Source organism: Anthonomus grandis, chromosome 2 (assembly GCF_022605725.1).
Source record: "Anthonomus grandis grandis chromosome 2, icAntGran1.3, whole genome shotgun sequence".
Taxonomy (NCBI): domain Eukaryota; kingdom Metazoa; phylum Arthropoda; class Insecta; order Coleoptera; family Curculionidae; genus Anthonomus; species Anthonomus grandis.
In genome coordinates this window covers 12,630,455-12,646,436 of record NC_065547.1, presented here as the reverse complement: position 1 = coordinate 12,646,436, position 15,982 = coordinate 12,630,455, and the positions used below count along the sequence as shown (strand labels likewise).

The 15,982-nt window shown below is 28.9% G+C and overlaps 1 protein-coding gene across 4 annotated transcripts in view; it reads right to left on the bottom strand.

The window, feature by feature from the left end:
- The window catches only part of LOC126750535 (limbic system-associated membrane protein-like), a 524,620-nt gene that overhangs the window by 59,886 nt on the left and 448,752 nt on the right, over window positions 1–15,982 (bottom strand). For all 4 annotated transcript variants that reach the window (XM_050460178.1, XM_050460174.1, XM_050460176.1 and 1 more), the window contains exon 6: window positions 9,561–9,658. In XM_050460178.1, the coding sequence (XP_050316135.1) occupies window positions 9,561–9,658 (98 nt within the window). The remainder of the gene's footprint in view (window positions 1–9,560; window positions 9,659–15,982) is intronic.

The following is a 15,982-nucleotide window of genomic DNA, read 5'->3' as shown; positions in this document are numbered from 1 at the left end:
AGTTGAGTAAGTTTGTCATTTAAAAAACATCATTTAAAAACCTTTACTCTAAGGTACTATGAAAGAACAATTTGTAAATATTTCCCTTTTTAGTAAGTAAATTAACGACTATAGCTTTAAAATCTGAAATAAATAAATCGACAACTTTTAGTGAAGTTTTACTCCTCCGCAACTAATAATAATATAAAGTTTCAGTTCAGACGAGTCACCTCTGTCTACCGCCTTAATTAAAACCCCACTCAGAAAATGTAAAACACGAGAAAAAGATTTTTAAATTTTCCACTTTAAAAAAAAACTTTACGTAAGCCACACGGTCTCGTCGGCGGAACATGTAAATTGAATCTTTTCCCCCCATAGAATTAAATTAAACGCAAAGTTACGACACATTGTAGTTTTAATATTAAACGAAAAAAAAAACGATGCTCGATTAAAATTTAATTTTAAAAATTTTTAATCAATTGTGTTACTACTCTATAGGCAAATCGTGGAGGGGGATAATCAGAATTTAAATTCACGGAAAGTTCGTCGTGAGGCGGGCTAATCCCGATGATTTATTATTCAGGCAGTGCGTCTTTTTACGCTGAAAAATCATTTTTCAGCTTAATTTTAAAACTAAGTGCAGAAAAGGTTTTTTTTTTTCGGAAGGAAAAGTCTTTTTTTAGTACAGATTGCACTGATTTTAGGATTAGATTTAATATTTAAGGCTAGTTTAGTGCTTTATTAGGGTTTTTTTGGTATTATATAATTAGTTTCTCGAAGGTATCAAAAATCACGATTTGGAATTTACTATTTAATTTTTTTGTCTGCCTATTCCATATAATTTTTACCCACTTTTCCAATTTTGATTAAAAAGGAGGAAATTATTAACGATGTCAATTTCTTCGTGCTTTCCTTATAGAAAATTAAGACTTTACTCATCACCTCCTATTATTATCAGAAAAAGAGTCACAAAATTTCACATTTTCTTTCAATTAACGAGTGATAACAATGATACTAAAAAAATATTAATGAATTAAATACAAAAGCAAATTAATACTTTTTATATGTACACAAAGTAAATTCTGCTCTATATTAAACTCTCTTGCAAATTTGATAACTGAACCCAAACTAACAAAACTAATCTCACTAAAATTGAATATTTCAAAATAGGGAAGCGCCATCATAAAACAAAGAAACCGAATAAATTGCGTGTCGGTTACATAATCAGCATTATGGTAATGGCCAGCAGCGACATGTACGGTTAAATATGTCCGATTTTATTACCACGTTCCTACTTTTCATTTTTTTTTGCGGTTGACAGCTAGTTACCACCCACGGGGCTACTTTATTGCTCGCGTGTTTTGTAATTACTTTTTACACTTTTAAAAAATAATTTTAGGTTGTTTTTTACCCGCACTGATTATGTCAGTTATAATCGAAGCTTTTTAAAAATGTTTTCTCTATTGTGTGCATAACTTAATGGTATTTGTTAAAAAAAAATTGGAGATAATTATCTTGTAGATATTCCTAAGTCATTAAAAAGAAAATTAAAGGTAGTGGGATTAGAGGGATTTAAAGGACTGACTGATGGGGAAACTGTTTGCAAAAATGAGAGGCAGAACAACATATAGAGATGCTGTGTGTTTAATGATTACAAAATTTAACATCTATTTCAATGTTGCCATTATAGACAAACTGCTTGTGGTTGTTAAAGTATGCGGTAAATATGGTGGTGAACAGGATGATACAGAATGTAATGTAGATGTACATAAATCTGTAAATTATGCAGCGTTAAATCAAAAGTATGGTCTTAACTTGGATGTTTGTCATACTAGGTGTAATATTTTTTAATGTGAGGCTTATTATACCATTGAAGGCCTCCAGCAAAATAAATATAGTGATTAGCAATTAAATTTAAATATTACAAACAACTAGAAAATTGTCTATGTCCAGGGCTTTTTTAACAATAAGAATACTATAATTATTTTAATAAAGGAATATCAACATCTTGTTCCTCAGTCAAACTTATGTGTCAAAATAGACTGAACCCCATAAATTTAATATTAAGAGATATAGGCTAAAAAAGTACAAGACAGATAATAATAGAACTAGGAAAGTAATTGCTTTAGTATGAAATGATTTTCGGTACAAGCTAAAAAATGTGTAATGGATTATAAATGTTATTTGGTTATTGTCCCAGAAAGTGTCTGGTGGAAAGTATTCCTGTTCTGAATTGTATGATGCTCCGCAAAAACAAGATAATGCCTCTATACCTGTACTCATTGAGCGATTTTAATGGTACTAATATTATTTATTCCCCCTGATGATGGACACCGCTGTCTGAAACATCATATCCAACCAAGTGGAGGAAAACTGTGCATTTTTTAATTTACCTTACTCTACGACTTCACTGTAAGTATAGACTATTTCGTCAATCTTGTATTTATGTTGTAATTTAATATAAAATTTTATATTTTTTTTTTATTATTAGAGTCCTTAATGGCGTATTTTCGGAAAACCTGGAAACTGTGATTGTTCAAAGAATATTGGGACGATTCCACATATCTCCATGGAAATTAACCGAGATGCTCTATTTCGTTTTCACGAAATTTTTTATTTGGTTTTATTATTCTGTGCTTAATTTTATTCATTATGAAATTCTACTAAATTTATAAAAAATATATTTTTTTTTCCTAATTAAGATTAATATTATAAACTTTTTTTACATGCTACTTTACAAAAATGTCACGCAGTTTGCATTAAAATTGAAGAATTCTTAAATAACTAACAGTTAAAGAAAAAACGGGAATATTTCTGAATAAATTCAATATTTTTATAAAATAATTATTTTACAATATTAAAAATATTATTTTTGTATGTTTTTTCCTTAATTTATTTCAAATTTCTTAGCTCTAATTTTAGACCGTCTTGTACGCTTTGAGTGCTTTAGCTTCAGCTTTATTTTTTATTTTACCCCATTTTATAGCATAACCTAAAAGTATACGATACATATTTTTTTATTAAAATGTGTAAACATCTATGGTAATTGTAAATCCTTTTTTGATTTAATTTTTGTGTGACTAATTTTAATATACACCATGTTCAAATATTCATTAAAAAATATAAAATTGCAATAAATAATTTTTATTTACATAACGGCCATTTTTATTAAAGTGTGCATAATTTAAATATGACGAATGTGCATTTTAGTAAAAAAATAATAATACTTCGCGGAATTAAATGTTGATCCTGATTTTATACAGTAAAAATTAAAATTGATGAAATGAAAAATATCGTTGTCCAAAGTTTTTAATTAAAAAAATATTTATCGAAAAATTATTGGAAACAAGACTTTTAATATGTTTTTTAAGAGTTTCCAACCATAAAGCATATGTTTCACTGGTCGATTTATGTATTTTTTATTGAATGCGTAAGTGTACATAACTTTTTTTTCTTTATTTAAATATTAATGTAAATTACGATCTTTTTTGTACAAAGTTTTGCAACTCAAGTTGAAATTTTGGAGAACAGGGGAATTATTGACCTCAAATGAAATAAAAAAATTCCCATTCAATTATCGACGTTTTGATATGTGTGATGATTCTCAGGATACTAAATGTTTATTTTATTTTGATTTGATCCCGATTTTTAAGCTTATTAATTTAAATAATAAATACAAAACTTTTTGTGATTTAATAATAAAAGTCAACATTTAACGACCTGAAGATACTTTTATAGTCGTCAAAACGACAACACCTATAAAAAGAGCTTGTATTTTATTTGAACCGCAATTCAACTATTCTCTGATTTTGATAATTTTTAATTTTTTTTTGGTCTTATTAGTTTATGCATAATTTAAAGGTATATGATGTGCTATTTATTTTGAAAAAGCAAAAATAATATTTAAAATTTTTGTAATATCTTAGATGAAATGGCAGGTTTAATTATTTATTATGTCCAGGTTAAAATAGGTAAGGTTAATGCCCTTAATGTATTTTTTCTATTATAGATCTCATGATGAAAGGCAACCAGAAATACCGCATTAAAGACATTAACTAATACTGTACATGTAGAGCTTGTATTTCTTATTTTAAACTGGATTAAACATTGAGTTTTTTGAATTTATTTTATGCATAACTTAAATGTATCCGTATCCGTATCCGTAATATTTTTTTTAAAGCTATACATTTTTTAAACATTTATGGCAATTTTAAATGATTTCTTGATTTTATGTCTTTGTGACTAACCTTACTGTACACCAAATGCATTTTATTTATTTATATAGTTAAAAAAATATAAAATTGCTATTTTGTTTTTGCCCATTTCTATTATGATGTGTACTGTTATCGTGTGCATAATTTTTATTCTATGGATGCGCATTTTTTTTTTAAATATGAACACTTTGCAGAATTACATGTTTAAATCTTGATCTTATATAATAGTTAGAAAAAGAATATAAATTGTTGAAATTAAAATACAATTTTTTATCGACGTATACAATTTTAATTGTATACATAACCTAAATGTTTTTTATTTCTCAATTTTTAAATATTTATAGAGATCATAATTTTTCTGTATGAACTTCTGAAACTTAAGTTGTAATGTTGCACTAAAGTTTCAGAAAGAAGGGAATTTTTTGAGAGAATTGTTTGATCTAAATAAAACAAACACATTTTATTCTGTTGCCGACGTGTTGACCCTTAAGATGATTCTCAAGACATTAAATATTTGTTTTTAGTGTGAATATAGTTCCTATTTTTAAATTAATTATTGTGAATAATATAAATACGGGGTGTTCCGTTAATCATGTTACAAACTTCTAGGGCAGATAGAAAACGTCAAAAGAAAAACAAAAGTTCATATAAACATGGGTCTGGAAAAGCTTCCTCAGGGAGCTAGAGCTTTTTGAAAATAACCTTTAAAAACTAGTTTTTTTTTAATAGCTCCGGAACTACTTTAGCTACCGCAACCAATTTTGGGAGGTAAATTACTGTTAAACCTACTAAATAAAAAAAATATTTACCAGGGGCTTCAGAATCAAGGGGTATTTGGTAAATTTAGGCCCATTTCTTTAAGACTTTAATTTCTGCCCGTTTGGGCATTAGATTATGATGTTCCTATGCTTTTTACATAAAAAAGGTGCTCTTAGTAAAAGTCGGTAAATATCACCGTTTTTGTGGAAATTGACTAAAACTAAGATACAGCACCTGTCAGTATTTTTTAAATTTGTCACTGTCAGTATATTTTACATGATATTAATTCCCTTTTTATTACGGTTAAGTAATGGAAGATTACACTTTTGCTGAATACGCCGATATGCTTTTAATTTATGGGAAAGTTCGATGTGATGGTAGAGCTGCTTCTCGACTATATGAAGAGCGGTTTCCCAAAAGGCGAATCCCAGCTCACACACTTTTTGAAAGGGTTAATCAACGGCTCAGGGAGACTGGCTCCGTTAAAATAAAACGCCAAGATAATGGTGCGCAAAGGAACATCCGAATCCCCGATTTTGAGGAAGAAGTGCTTCAGCGATTTGAAGATAACCCATCAGTAAGTACTCGAGCTCTAGTAGCTGATGCGATGCATGTAAATCATGTAAGGGTATGGAACGTTGTTAAGGAACAGCTTCTTCGGCCCTACCACCTGCAAAAGGTGCAGTCATTAGGACCCAATGATTTTATGCCCCGCGTGAATTTTTGCCAGTGGTTTCTTGAACGGTGTACAGAAGAACCTTAATTTCCCAAATATGTCCTTTTTACTGACGAGGCTTTATTTACAAAAGAAGGCATTTTTAGTTCTAAGAATAATCATGTGTGGAGTGAGAAAAACCCTTATGGTATTCATTTTAGGAGCTATCAACATAAGTTTTCGGTCAATATGTGGGCCGGCATTGTTGGAGTACGCGTTGGAGCCTCCTCATTTAGCGGGAAAGATTTATTTAAATTTTTTAAGAAATGTACTGCCAGAACTATTAGATGATCTGCTCCTTAATATACGACAGAACTTATGGCTTTAACACGATGGAGCGCTAGCTCATTTTTCACTTATTGTCCGCGACTTTATAAATGAAAATTTTGGAAAGCGCTGGATTGGCCGCGGAGGCCCTGTCACCTGGCCAGCGCGCTCACCAGATTTGACACCCTTAGATTTTTTTCTTTGGGGGCATATGAAATGTCTCGTATGTGAAACTCCAGTCGAGTCAGAAGAAGATCTGGTGGCCAGAATTTCCGCAGCTGCTGAAGTAATCCAAACCACGCCTGATATTTTTAACCACGTCAACCTTAATATGGTGCGTAGATACAATAAATGTATCGGTCGTGGCGGCCGGCATTTTGAGCAATTAATATTTTAAGTTTATTTTTGTAATACCAATCTTTAATAAAATTTGTTTACGTTTCTAGAATTGTTAATTTGTTGGTTTTTTATTACACTTAAAATCATTTAAACATTTTATGCCTCAAGGTAATTAAAGTGACAGTTAATTAATTTGAGTACCAATTTAATAAAGTGGCTACATTAACTTTTTTTAAACATTTTTTTTTTATTTACGCCAGATATTTTTTTTATTATTTATTAATAATAATAGGTAATTCATTTTTGTATCTCATAACTTCCTTTTCGTCAATTTTCACAAATACGTTGATATTTACCATTTACCGACTTTTACTAAGAGCACCTTTTTTATGTAAAAAGCATAGGAACATCATTATTTAATGCCCAAACGGGCATAAATTAAAATCTTAAAGAAATGGGCCTAAATTTATCAAATACCCCCCTGGTTCTGAAGCCCCTGGTAAATATATTTTTTATATAGTAGGTTCAAAAGAATAAACATACTAACAATAATTTAACTCCCAAAATTGGTTGCGGTAGCTAAAGTAGTTCCGGAGCTATTAAAAAAAAAACTAGTTTTTAAAGGTTATTTTCAAAGAGCTCTAGCTCTCTGAGGAAGCTTTTCTGGACCCATGTTTATATGAACTTTTTCTTTTGACGTTTTCTATCTGCCCTAGAAGTTTGTAACATGATCAACGGAACACCCTGTATATATAGTTTTAGTTTAACAATAAAAGCCAACATTTAGTATCCTAAGGATAATGATTTTATAAAGGTCGAAACGATAACACTTGAAAAAAAAGTTTGTTTCTTTTACTTGAACACCAATATATACAATTCTATTGGTAAAAAGAAAAGCTCTGGAAAACAAAAGGCACTAGATGTCCTAGTGTCTCTTATTATCCTTATAAGGTAGAAAATCCTTGTAAGGTAAAAACGTCCACTTATTGTGAGACTAGGTTAAAAATTCACTAACAACCTGAATTCTATAAGCTACTGCAAGGCGGCTAGAGGTAAAGAGACTGATCTGTATGCTAAACATGTGTACCCAAAAATGAACGAAAACTAGTTTCCGAAAGTTGATACATCGGCGCTGTTAGTCAGAAAAGTACCTCGCTCTGATTAGCGGGACCCACCTTTTGATAATGTCAGTGATAATGATAAAGCGATTTTCAGTATTTTCATGTATAGACATGCCATTCTTCGTAAAGTTGCCTTTGTGTCTGGTAAGTATTGTATCCTCTCATCAGGATCAGTTATTTTACGATATATCCTGACAACATCTTTTTTAGGAATGTGCAATTCGTATAGATATTAACCTTTTTTAATGTAATCAAATGCTTCTTGCTAGTTTCGAAATCTATGTTCATCCTGCACAAACGAAAGAAATCGTTGTTTATGCGAAACAATTTTTGATATATTATAAAATTTAAAAAAATAAATGAACTAAAAAAATTTATTCATGATTAAATAATAATGTACTGACCTGTGGACACTGTGGAGTCTTAAAAAGAGTTAAAACCCTTTTTCCCTTTTTTTTCGATCAGAATAAGAGCCGATCTTGCAACCGCGAATGTCACAACGCCTTATTACCATTAAAAATGAATTTGAAACGATTATTTATCAAAAATTCTCTTTTTAAGACGTCAAACTGACGCAAGTGAAAATAAAAACAATGCGCAGAGTAGCCAATCAGAGCAAGGCTTACTTCTGACCAACGGCGTCGAGGTGAATTTTGCGTCACCTTATTTGTTAAGCATGGAGATCAGCCTTCTTATATCCAGTCTCCTTGAGCTACTACAATCAATATCGAAGCATTTACAGAAATACCATAAGGTCTGCCATAAGATCTCACTATAATAATAGACTCTCTAAAGCAAAAGGAAAGTTGGGCCATTACTAATGGCTTTCGTAAGCCTTTCGTATGGCTTTGGGTCCCATTCTATTCCTTTTTTATACCAATTGCCTTGTCTCTCTTAACATCACTGGGCTCTTCTCTATTTTTGCTGACGACATATATTTTGGACAAACAGTAAATAAAAAAATTTAGTAAGCCCATGAAACTAAGCCCTTGCTTAAACTAGCGTAAAACTCACATCGTTGGTTTAAGTGTGATGTTGCATTGCTGATGTTGAATGAAGATGCTCTTCCAGATACTTTAGTGACTACGTTTCTTGGCATTTGAATTAATAAAGATATAAATTTTGAAGGCCACATTATAACTTTAAGCAAGAAACTCTGATCTCACTTTTTAGAGAGGTCTGAGGACCATAACTAGTTCGAAATCTTTATTTTGCGTTATTTGAGTCCCACCTTAAGTATGGTATTCTATTTGGAAATCATTTCAATCATGGACTTTTAAATATGTTTTTTGTTTTCCTGAAGAAAGCAGTGCGATGTATTGTCCGCCATATTTATTAACTCAAAGAAATCTAAACATTTTACTTCTTTTTATTCAGACATCTACTCTTCTCTTTTAAAAGGATTTAGGCTCCTACTTCTCTTTATATTACTTATCACAACTTTATGTTACTTTACTTGGTATCCTTTGGTTAGGAAATCTCGTATATACGAGGATCGTAAAATGTACAATCACCAGCCAAGCAGCCTGAAATCAATAATAATCTTAAAAACATTTCACGTTAGACTGGAAAAAATTACTTCTCAATAAACAATGTAAAAATTACTTTTTAATAAACCATATTACAACTTGGAAGAGTTCTGCTAGAACACGCTATGAGGTACTCCTAAGTCTTTCTGCTGTTGTCATTTGTTACATTTTATTTGATTTTATAATATCTGTTTCGTTTATTTTTTTTTAATAGGATTTAATTGCTCTAATGAATTTTAACATTTTAGCTAGGTACTGGTTTTTTATTTTTCATTGTGTATGTTACTATACTCCATGTATAGTCGATAAAAAATTATAATATTTTTTTAAATTAATAAATTATTTTTGACAGTCAAAGAAATAGGACTATTTTTTAAAAGTCACATAAAAAGAAAAAACACAAATTTTATTTTCAAATCTTTTACAAAAAATGGCAGATCAAATAATTAATTTTTTCTTATTGTGTGCATAACTTGAATGTCCACCACGTATTTTTTTCTTAAGTTTTTCAAAATTTGTAAAATATGAATAGCTGAAAATTATCCCTTTTAGATTATATTTAAGTTAAATCTTTTGGTCTTTTTTTATTTTACTTCTGGAATAAAATAAAAATAATGTAGGACGCCAATGTACTTACCTCTGGCTGACTCTCTCCATGCACAATGCAAACGAGTTGGGCTTCCATGCCTTCTCCCGAGTAAACCACCGGCCTTTCCACGGTGATTTCCGGCGGATCTGAAACAAGAATAAAGAATGACCCTCTGCGGTTTAAATTAATTTTTTAAGGGCTTTTTGCGGTGAGAAAGGGTTGCAATTTTTATTTTTTTTATTTTTCGTTTTGAATATTCTTGAAGAATAACGGTCGTTGGAATATTGCTGTATGAAAACAGAAGAGGCGTTTTAATATTTTGGTAAAAAAAAATTCGGGTGTTTTATTGTGGAAATTTGAATTGGACTTGGGGAGTTAATGGGAGGTGAAGCATATGTATTTTATGTTTGTAAAAAGGGCTATGAAGAGAAAAAACTGAATTAAAAAAAGGATTATTTTACAAAAAAAATTGGGAAGGGTTAATTAAAAAATTTAAAGGACAATTTTTTTTTTCTATACTGCCTTTCTAGAGAGAATAATAATATTGCCTCCCTAGTACAAAAAACTAATACAATATAACAATAGAATGTATATATTAAATAAATAATATATATATTAAAATTGTTTTTTTTCTATGCCTCTTAACAATTATAAATATTTTTTTTTAATTTGAATTAAAACAATTAATTTAACTATTAAAATAATTGATCCTGTAATTGCATCTTAGTCCTTAGTACTAGAAAAAAATATTTTTTAAATTGATTTTCTTTTTGTAAAAAAAGAAATTAAAGAATCAAGAAATGAACATCAACAAAACTTATTAGTAATGAAAGAAAAAATAAAAAGTCAAATTTAAACTTAATATTGGAACATAATAGCATAACTTAAATGCATACGGAACAGATTTTCTTAGGCCGTTTTACACTAATAATTACTAAAAATATTATTTCAATTACTGAAATTTAGAGTATGATTTAAAAACAAAATTTAATAAATTAATGTCGTGTTTCAAAATCATTCTTTTCAATTCTTTTAATCAAACAGATTTAAATATCGATTAAACAATATCTATTTTCGACAATTTTATTTGAAATTCAGAAATCATCTTGAAACTAATTTTTTCTACTACCGTTCTTAGTTTACACACTAACGCACTAGTGCGTAAAAAGTAATTTGACCTTTATTTGACAGTTAATTTATAATTTTTTAGTTTTTTTTAACGTTTCCTTTTAAGCACTAGTGCGTTTAGTAAAAAGTATTCTTAAAAAGTATATTTAGTAAATAGTATTATCTTTTCTTCGGTAGTACAATAAGTGTTATATGTTACAGGTGTGTAAAATTCGCTTTTTTCGTTTATGGGAATTGTCGCATTCACCTACGACTCATGTGACATATTTCAATATATTTAAAATGGATCGTTTTACACACTTGTAACATAAATAGCTATTGATCAGAACTTAAATGTATGTAGGACACATTACTATACATACTGTGAGACATTCTTTGAAATGTCTCACAGTATTTTAAAATAATTCATATACAGGGAAAATAGTTAATCTGAGTCTTGATTTTGTGCGTAAATGAAATTTGATACTATGAAAATTATGAATTATAATTAGTTCTCAGTTTGCCATTTTAAAATCATTTTCCAAATAATATATTTAGTTTTTTTATATGCATTTATTGTAAAGTTACGTAAGATTAGTCACCGTTGGATTTTATTCTATTTTTAAGCAATTTGATTTAATTTTAAAAAACACTGATTAAATGAACTTAATTTAAATAGGAGCATAACTTAAATGTATTGGATGCACATTTCTTTAAACTTTTTTCTGGTGTTAAAAATAATTTATATACAGGAATACCTTATTTTAATTAGAAGAAATTGATTCAAATTCAAAAAATATTGAAACTTGGTGAATTCTATATAATTTTTATCACTGAGTCGGATTTTAATAAAAAGTTAAAAATGAAACGAGACGTTTAAATGCCCTTATTTTGTATTGTTTTATGTTATTGCAGTTTTGTCTAAAAATTTAAAAATTTAAGCTTTTTCACACAAAAAAAGGAATTTTTAGATAGGAAGCCTTAGTCTTATTTTCTTATTTTTAAAAATAAGAAAACTTTTTAAATAGATGTGTACGTCAATATTAATAATAATAACAATAATAATAGTAATAATAATAATATTATCTAATAATATCTGTCTTAAAATTAATTTCATTTAATTCTGCGCATAACTTAACTGTATACGGAACACATTTTTTTAGATGGGCCTCAACTTGTATTTACTGAAATATATTGATTTCAAAGTAAATGAACGAAATAGAAATTATTTAATGAAGAAAATGTTATAAATATTTCCAAGTTCGCTAATTTTTAATTTTTTTTTCAACCAAACAAAACTAAGCAATCTCTATTTTCAGCAATTCTGAATTTATTGTTAATAAATGAAATAAATTGACAATATAAGAAACTAAGAATCCATAAAAGGTAAACTATTTTCAATGGTTAGAACTTAGATTAAAATCTATAATAAATAAACTAAAACCAAATATTTTTAAATATAACTAAAATTTAAAAAATAAAACTAATACTTAAAAAGAAACTTGTACACAATATAAGACAAAAACTAATTAAAAAAGAGACTTACAGAATATTATTTAAAAATATAATGTTAAAATAAATCCATGTTAAGAGTTCTAATAATTCAACCAAACCGCTAACTGAGCATAGTGAAATTAATTAAGTTTTACTGAAACAGTCTTGTTACATGTTAAAAGTCAAATCTGAGATATATAGTCAAAAAGTCCAAGGAAATTTTTTTGAAAAATAATTCTAGGCATAACTTAAATGTAACTGAATTAAAATAATTTATACACAGGGCGATCTAAGAATGCTAAATGTAAACGTTCATTTTGTGTAAAGGCCAAATATATATGTATGTACCTTGTGCATTTTATTTTAAAAGAATATTTAACATTATAAGATTTATAAATATTAATAACTTCTCAATTTGTTTGTGATGACTTTTGAAAATATTCATATTTTTCAGCCAATTTTGGTCAAATTTGAAAAAATGCCGATGAATTCTTAATTTTTTCACATACTTCATAAAATGTTCAACAAACCTCAGTATATTAAAAGTAGCGCCATTAAGATCTAAATAAGTATTTTGCATTTTCATTTAAATTACGTAATGTTTTGCATGAATATTTGATTTTTTTACAGTTTCCACTTTCACTAATTTGATTTAAAACTCGGAAACATTCATGAGAAAGATTTAATTTTACATGTGCATAACTTTAGTGTATACTAGCATTTTTTGTTAACCTTTTCACAATTATTTAAAGTAATTTATATAAGGAATTTTAAAAATATTAATACATAATAATACATGTATAATAAAGATAATACATGTATTATATATACCGGGTGGCGCATCGAAAACGAAACAGAGTCAATTACGGGAAGTCCATTACCTGTTTAAAAAAACGCTCGGACCCGTCGATTTTATTTTTGAGGGGGACACTTAATAATTACAAAATCACTTTCCCACCTACAACCCCCTAAGCGGGGGTGGCACTACCCCTAAAATCTTAAATAGGAAGGGGGGTCGAGTGATACCTCATTGGAAAGGTCTTATAATTCTCTTTACAAGGGTACTTGGTTTGATGCAATTTAAGTAAGTACTTTTTAAAAGTTTCGCATTTAAACCTTAAAAGGTAATTTTCCATAGTTTTACTTTATCATAGACTACCAAAGGTACTTTTAAGAAAAACAATGCCAGGCAGTAGGACAAAACCATCAAGTATTATTAAATTATGAGACAAAAAATGAGATAGCTCTATCATATTACAGAATATTTTGACCTTAAGTCTAGACATTTAAAAAATTATCGCAAAAATACATTTAAAAAGAATTTGCTTTAGTTCACTATCTCAATCACAGACCACGTTTGTATTAATATTAATTTATTTACGACAGGTAATAAATATCATTAGAATAATACGGATAAACTAGAGAACGGGTCAGCCAAAAAATTTTACAAATACTTGTAAAATTTTCTTAAAAACAAAAACTAAAAATTGAATTTTTATTATTCTCAATTTATTCTAAATGTAGTACGCTGTTAAAAAGATGATGTATAGTGCGGGACTTTATTTTTTTTAGGTAATACCTATTTTTAAAAATAAGAATTGTGCATACAACGGGAGAAAGAGTTGAAATAATTGGATTATTTTTTGGAAATAATCAATGTGCTAATAGAATGGTGGAATTATTTAATGAGCGACATGAAAACAGCAAGGTGCAGCGAAAGTATGTATTGGAGCTTGTTTCCAAATTTCGAGAAACTGGATCAGTGGCGAATCGCAAACGCAATATTGAAAATCCCGTAAGGAATGAAGGTATGGAAGTGGCTGTACTAGGGCATATTAATGTAGATCCTACATTAAGTACCCGTCAATTAGAAACTGTCACAGGTATTAGTCGACGTAGTATCCAAAGAACTCTAAAAGCTCATAAGTTTCATCCGCACAAAATACATCTTGTGCAAGAGCTGAATGAAGATGATTTCGATCGGCGATCACAATTTAGTGAAATTATGAGTGAACGAATTATTAGTGACCCAAATTTTTTGTTTAATACGTGTTTCTCTGATGAAAGCTCTTTTTTCCTGAATGGCTTGGTCAATCGTCATAGCTGCCGATATTGGTCCGACAATAATCCTACAGTGTATCGTGAGGTACACACCCAATACCCACAAAAGTTAAATCTCTGGGCTGGTATCTTTGGTGATAATTTAGTTGGTACATTTTTTTTACCTGGAAATCTGACAGGTGAAATGTACTTAGAGCTATTACAACAGGCCATTGATCCAGCATTGACAGCTATAATTGAAACTCAAAATGACAGATACGATGAGGATAGATTGATGTTTCAGCAGGATGGTGCCTCACCACATTATACGTTATTTATGCGAGAATATTTGGATCGGACGTTTCCAGGACGATGGATTGGAAGAAGAGGTGCTATTGAATGGCCTCCACGATCGCCGGACTTATCACCTCTAGACTTTTTTCTTTGGGGTCACTTCAAAAGCAAAGTTTATGAGACTGAACCCACTTCGTTAGAAAATTTACAAGGCAGAATTGTAAATGAGTTGTAAATCACGCCTGAAGTATTACAGAACGTGCGACAACGCTTTGAGCAAAATCTTTTTTATTGTATGGAGAATGGAGGTGGCCATTTTGAACATTTATTATAAACTAACACTTAAGCAAATTCTTTTTAAACCTATTTTTGCGATAATTTTTTTAATGACTAGCGTTTTTTTAAAAAGTTAATGGACTGCCCGTAATTGGCTCTGTTTCGTTTTTGATGCGCCTCCCGGTATATAGGACATAATAATATGTCTCAAATACATGTATCTGGGGCATATTATTAAATTAGGTAACTGCGAAAATTAGCAGACGTATACGACAAAAACATGAGGAACTAAAGGTAAACTGACAAATATACTGAAGGATAAAAATATTAGAATTACTATTAAAATATATTAAAACATACAATTCATTTAAAAAATAAAACTCTTAATAAGGATAGAAAATTTAAATTGAAATCAGGAGTGGACTGCGAAAAGCTATTAAAAGAAGATGGGTTTTAGGAGTTTTTTTTGATTGATTTGATTTGAATGAATTAAGCTATAAAAAACCAATCCAATAATATAAAAAATATAGGGAGGTAATAATTTTTGGTTTTTTGGCAAAAACAATACCAAAATATCTTAAAAATTCACTATATAAATTAATCGTAAGATGGGCGTTTTTAGTTATAACTTGGTAACCACTGTAAAGATTTTCATAATTATTGTTCCACGATATAATGGTGGAATTTTTGATGATAAGTTTGAGTATAAAAGCGTTACTTTGTATTTAAGGTTTGACTAGAAAAAATATTTTTGGTAAGAACACTTTTTTGCTAATTTTTTCACCAATTTCTCAATTTAATAGCAAATATTTTTGTAAAATAATTACTTATTTTTAAAAGAATTATACATAAAAAAGTCCAATTACTTTCTAACAAGTTTGTATATAACCATTTTTTTTAGCTCAAAAACTTTTTGAGTTAGAGGCTATTTCATCATACAAGGTCTATCAAATATAAAAAACTTACAATTAAATTTTTATTTTATGATTTTTATTTTTTAACAGACATTTTTAGTCATAACTTAAGAACAACAAAAAATATTTATAACTTTTTCACTACGAAATAGTGAGGTTTCTGAAAATGAATTTTAGAATAAAAAAACTTTTTTGTGTTAAAGATTTAGTAGTTAAGGCCATTTTAGATGGAGCACTTTTATGAGCAATAAAAAAATTGTAATTGAAATTGATTTTCTTTTTGAAAAACCTTAATTAAAGCAACTATTTGTAGTGACAAATCATCTATTTTTTAAATTTTATTAG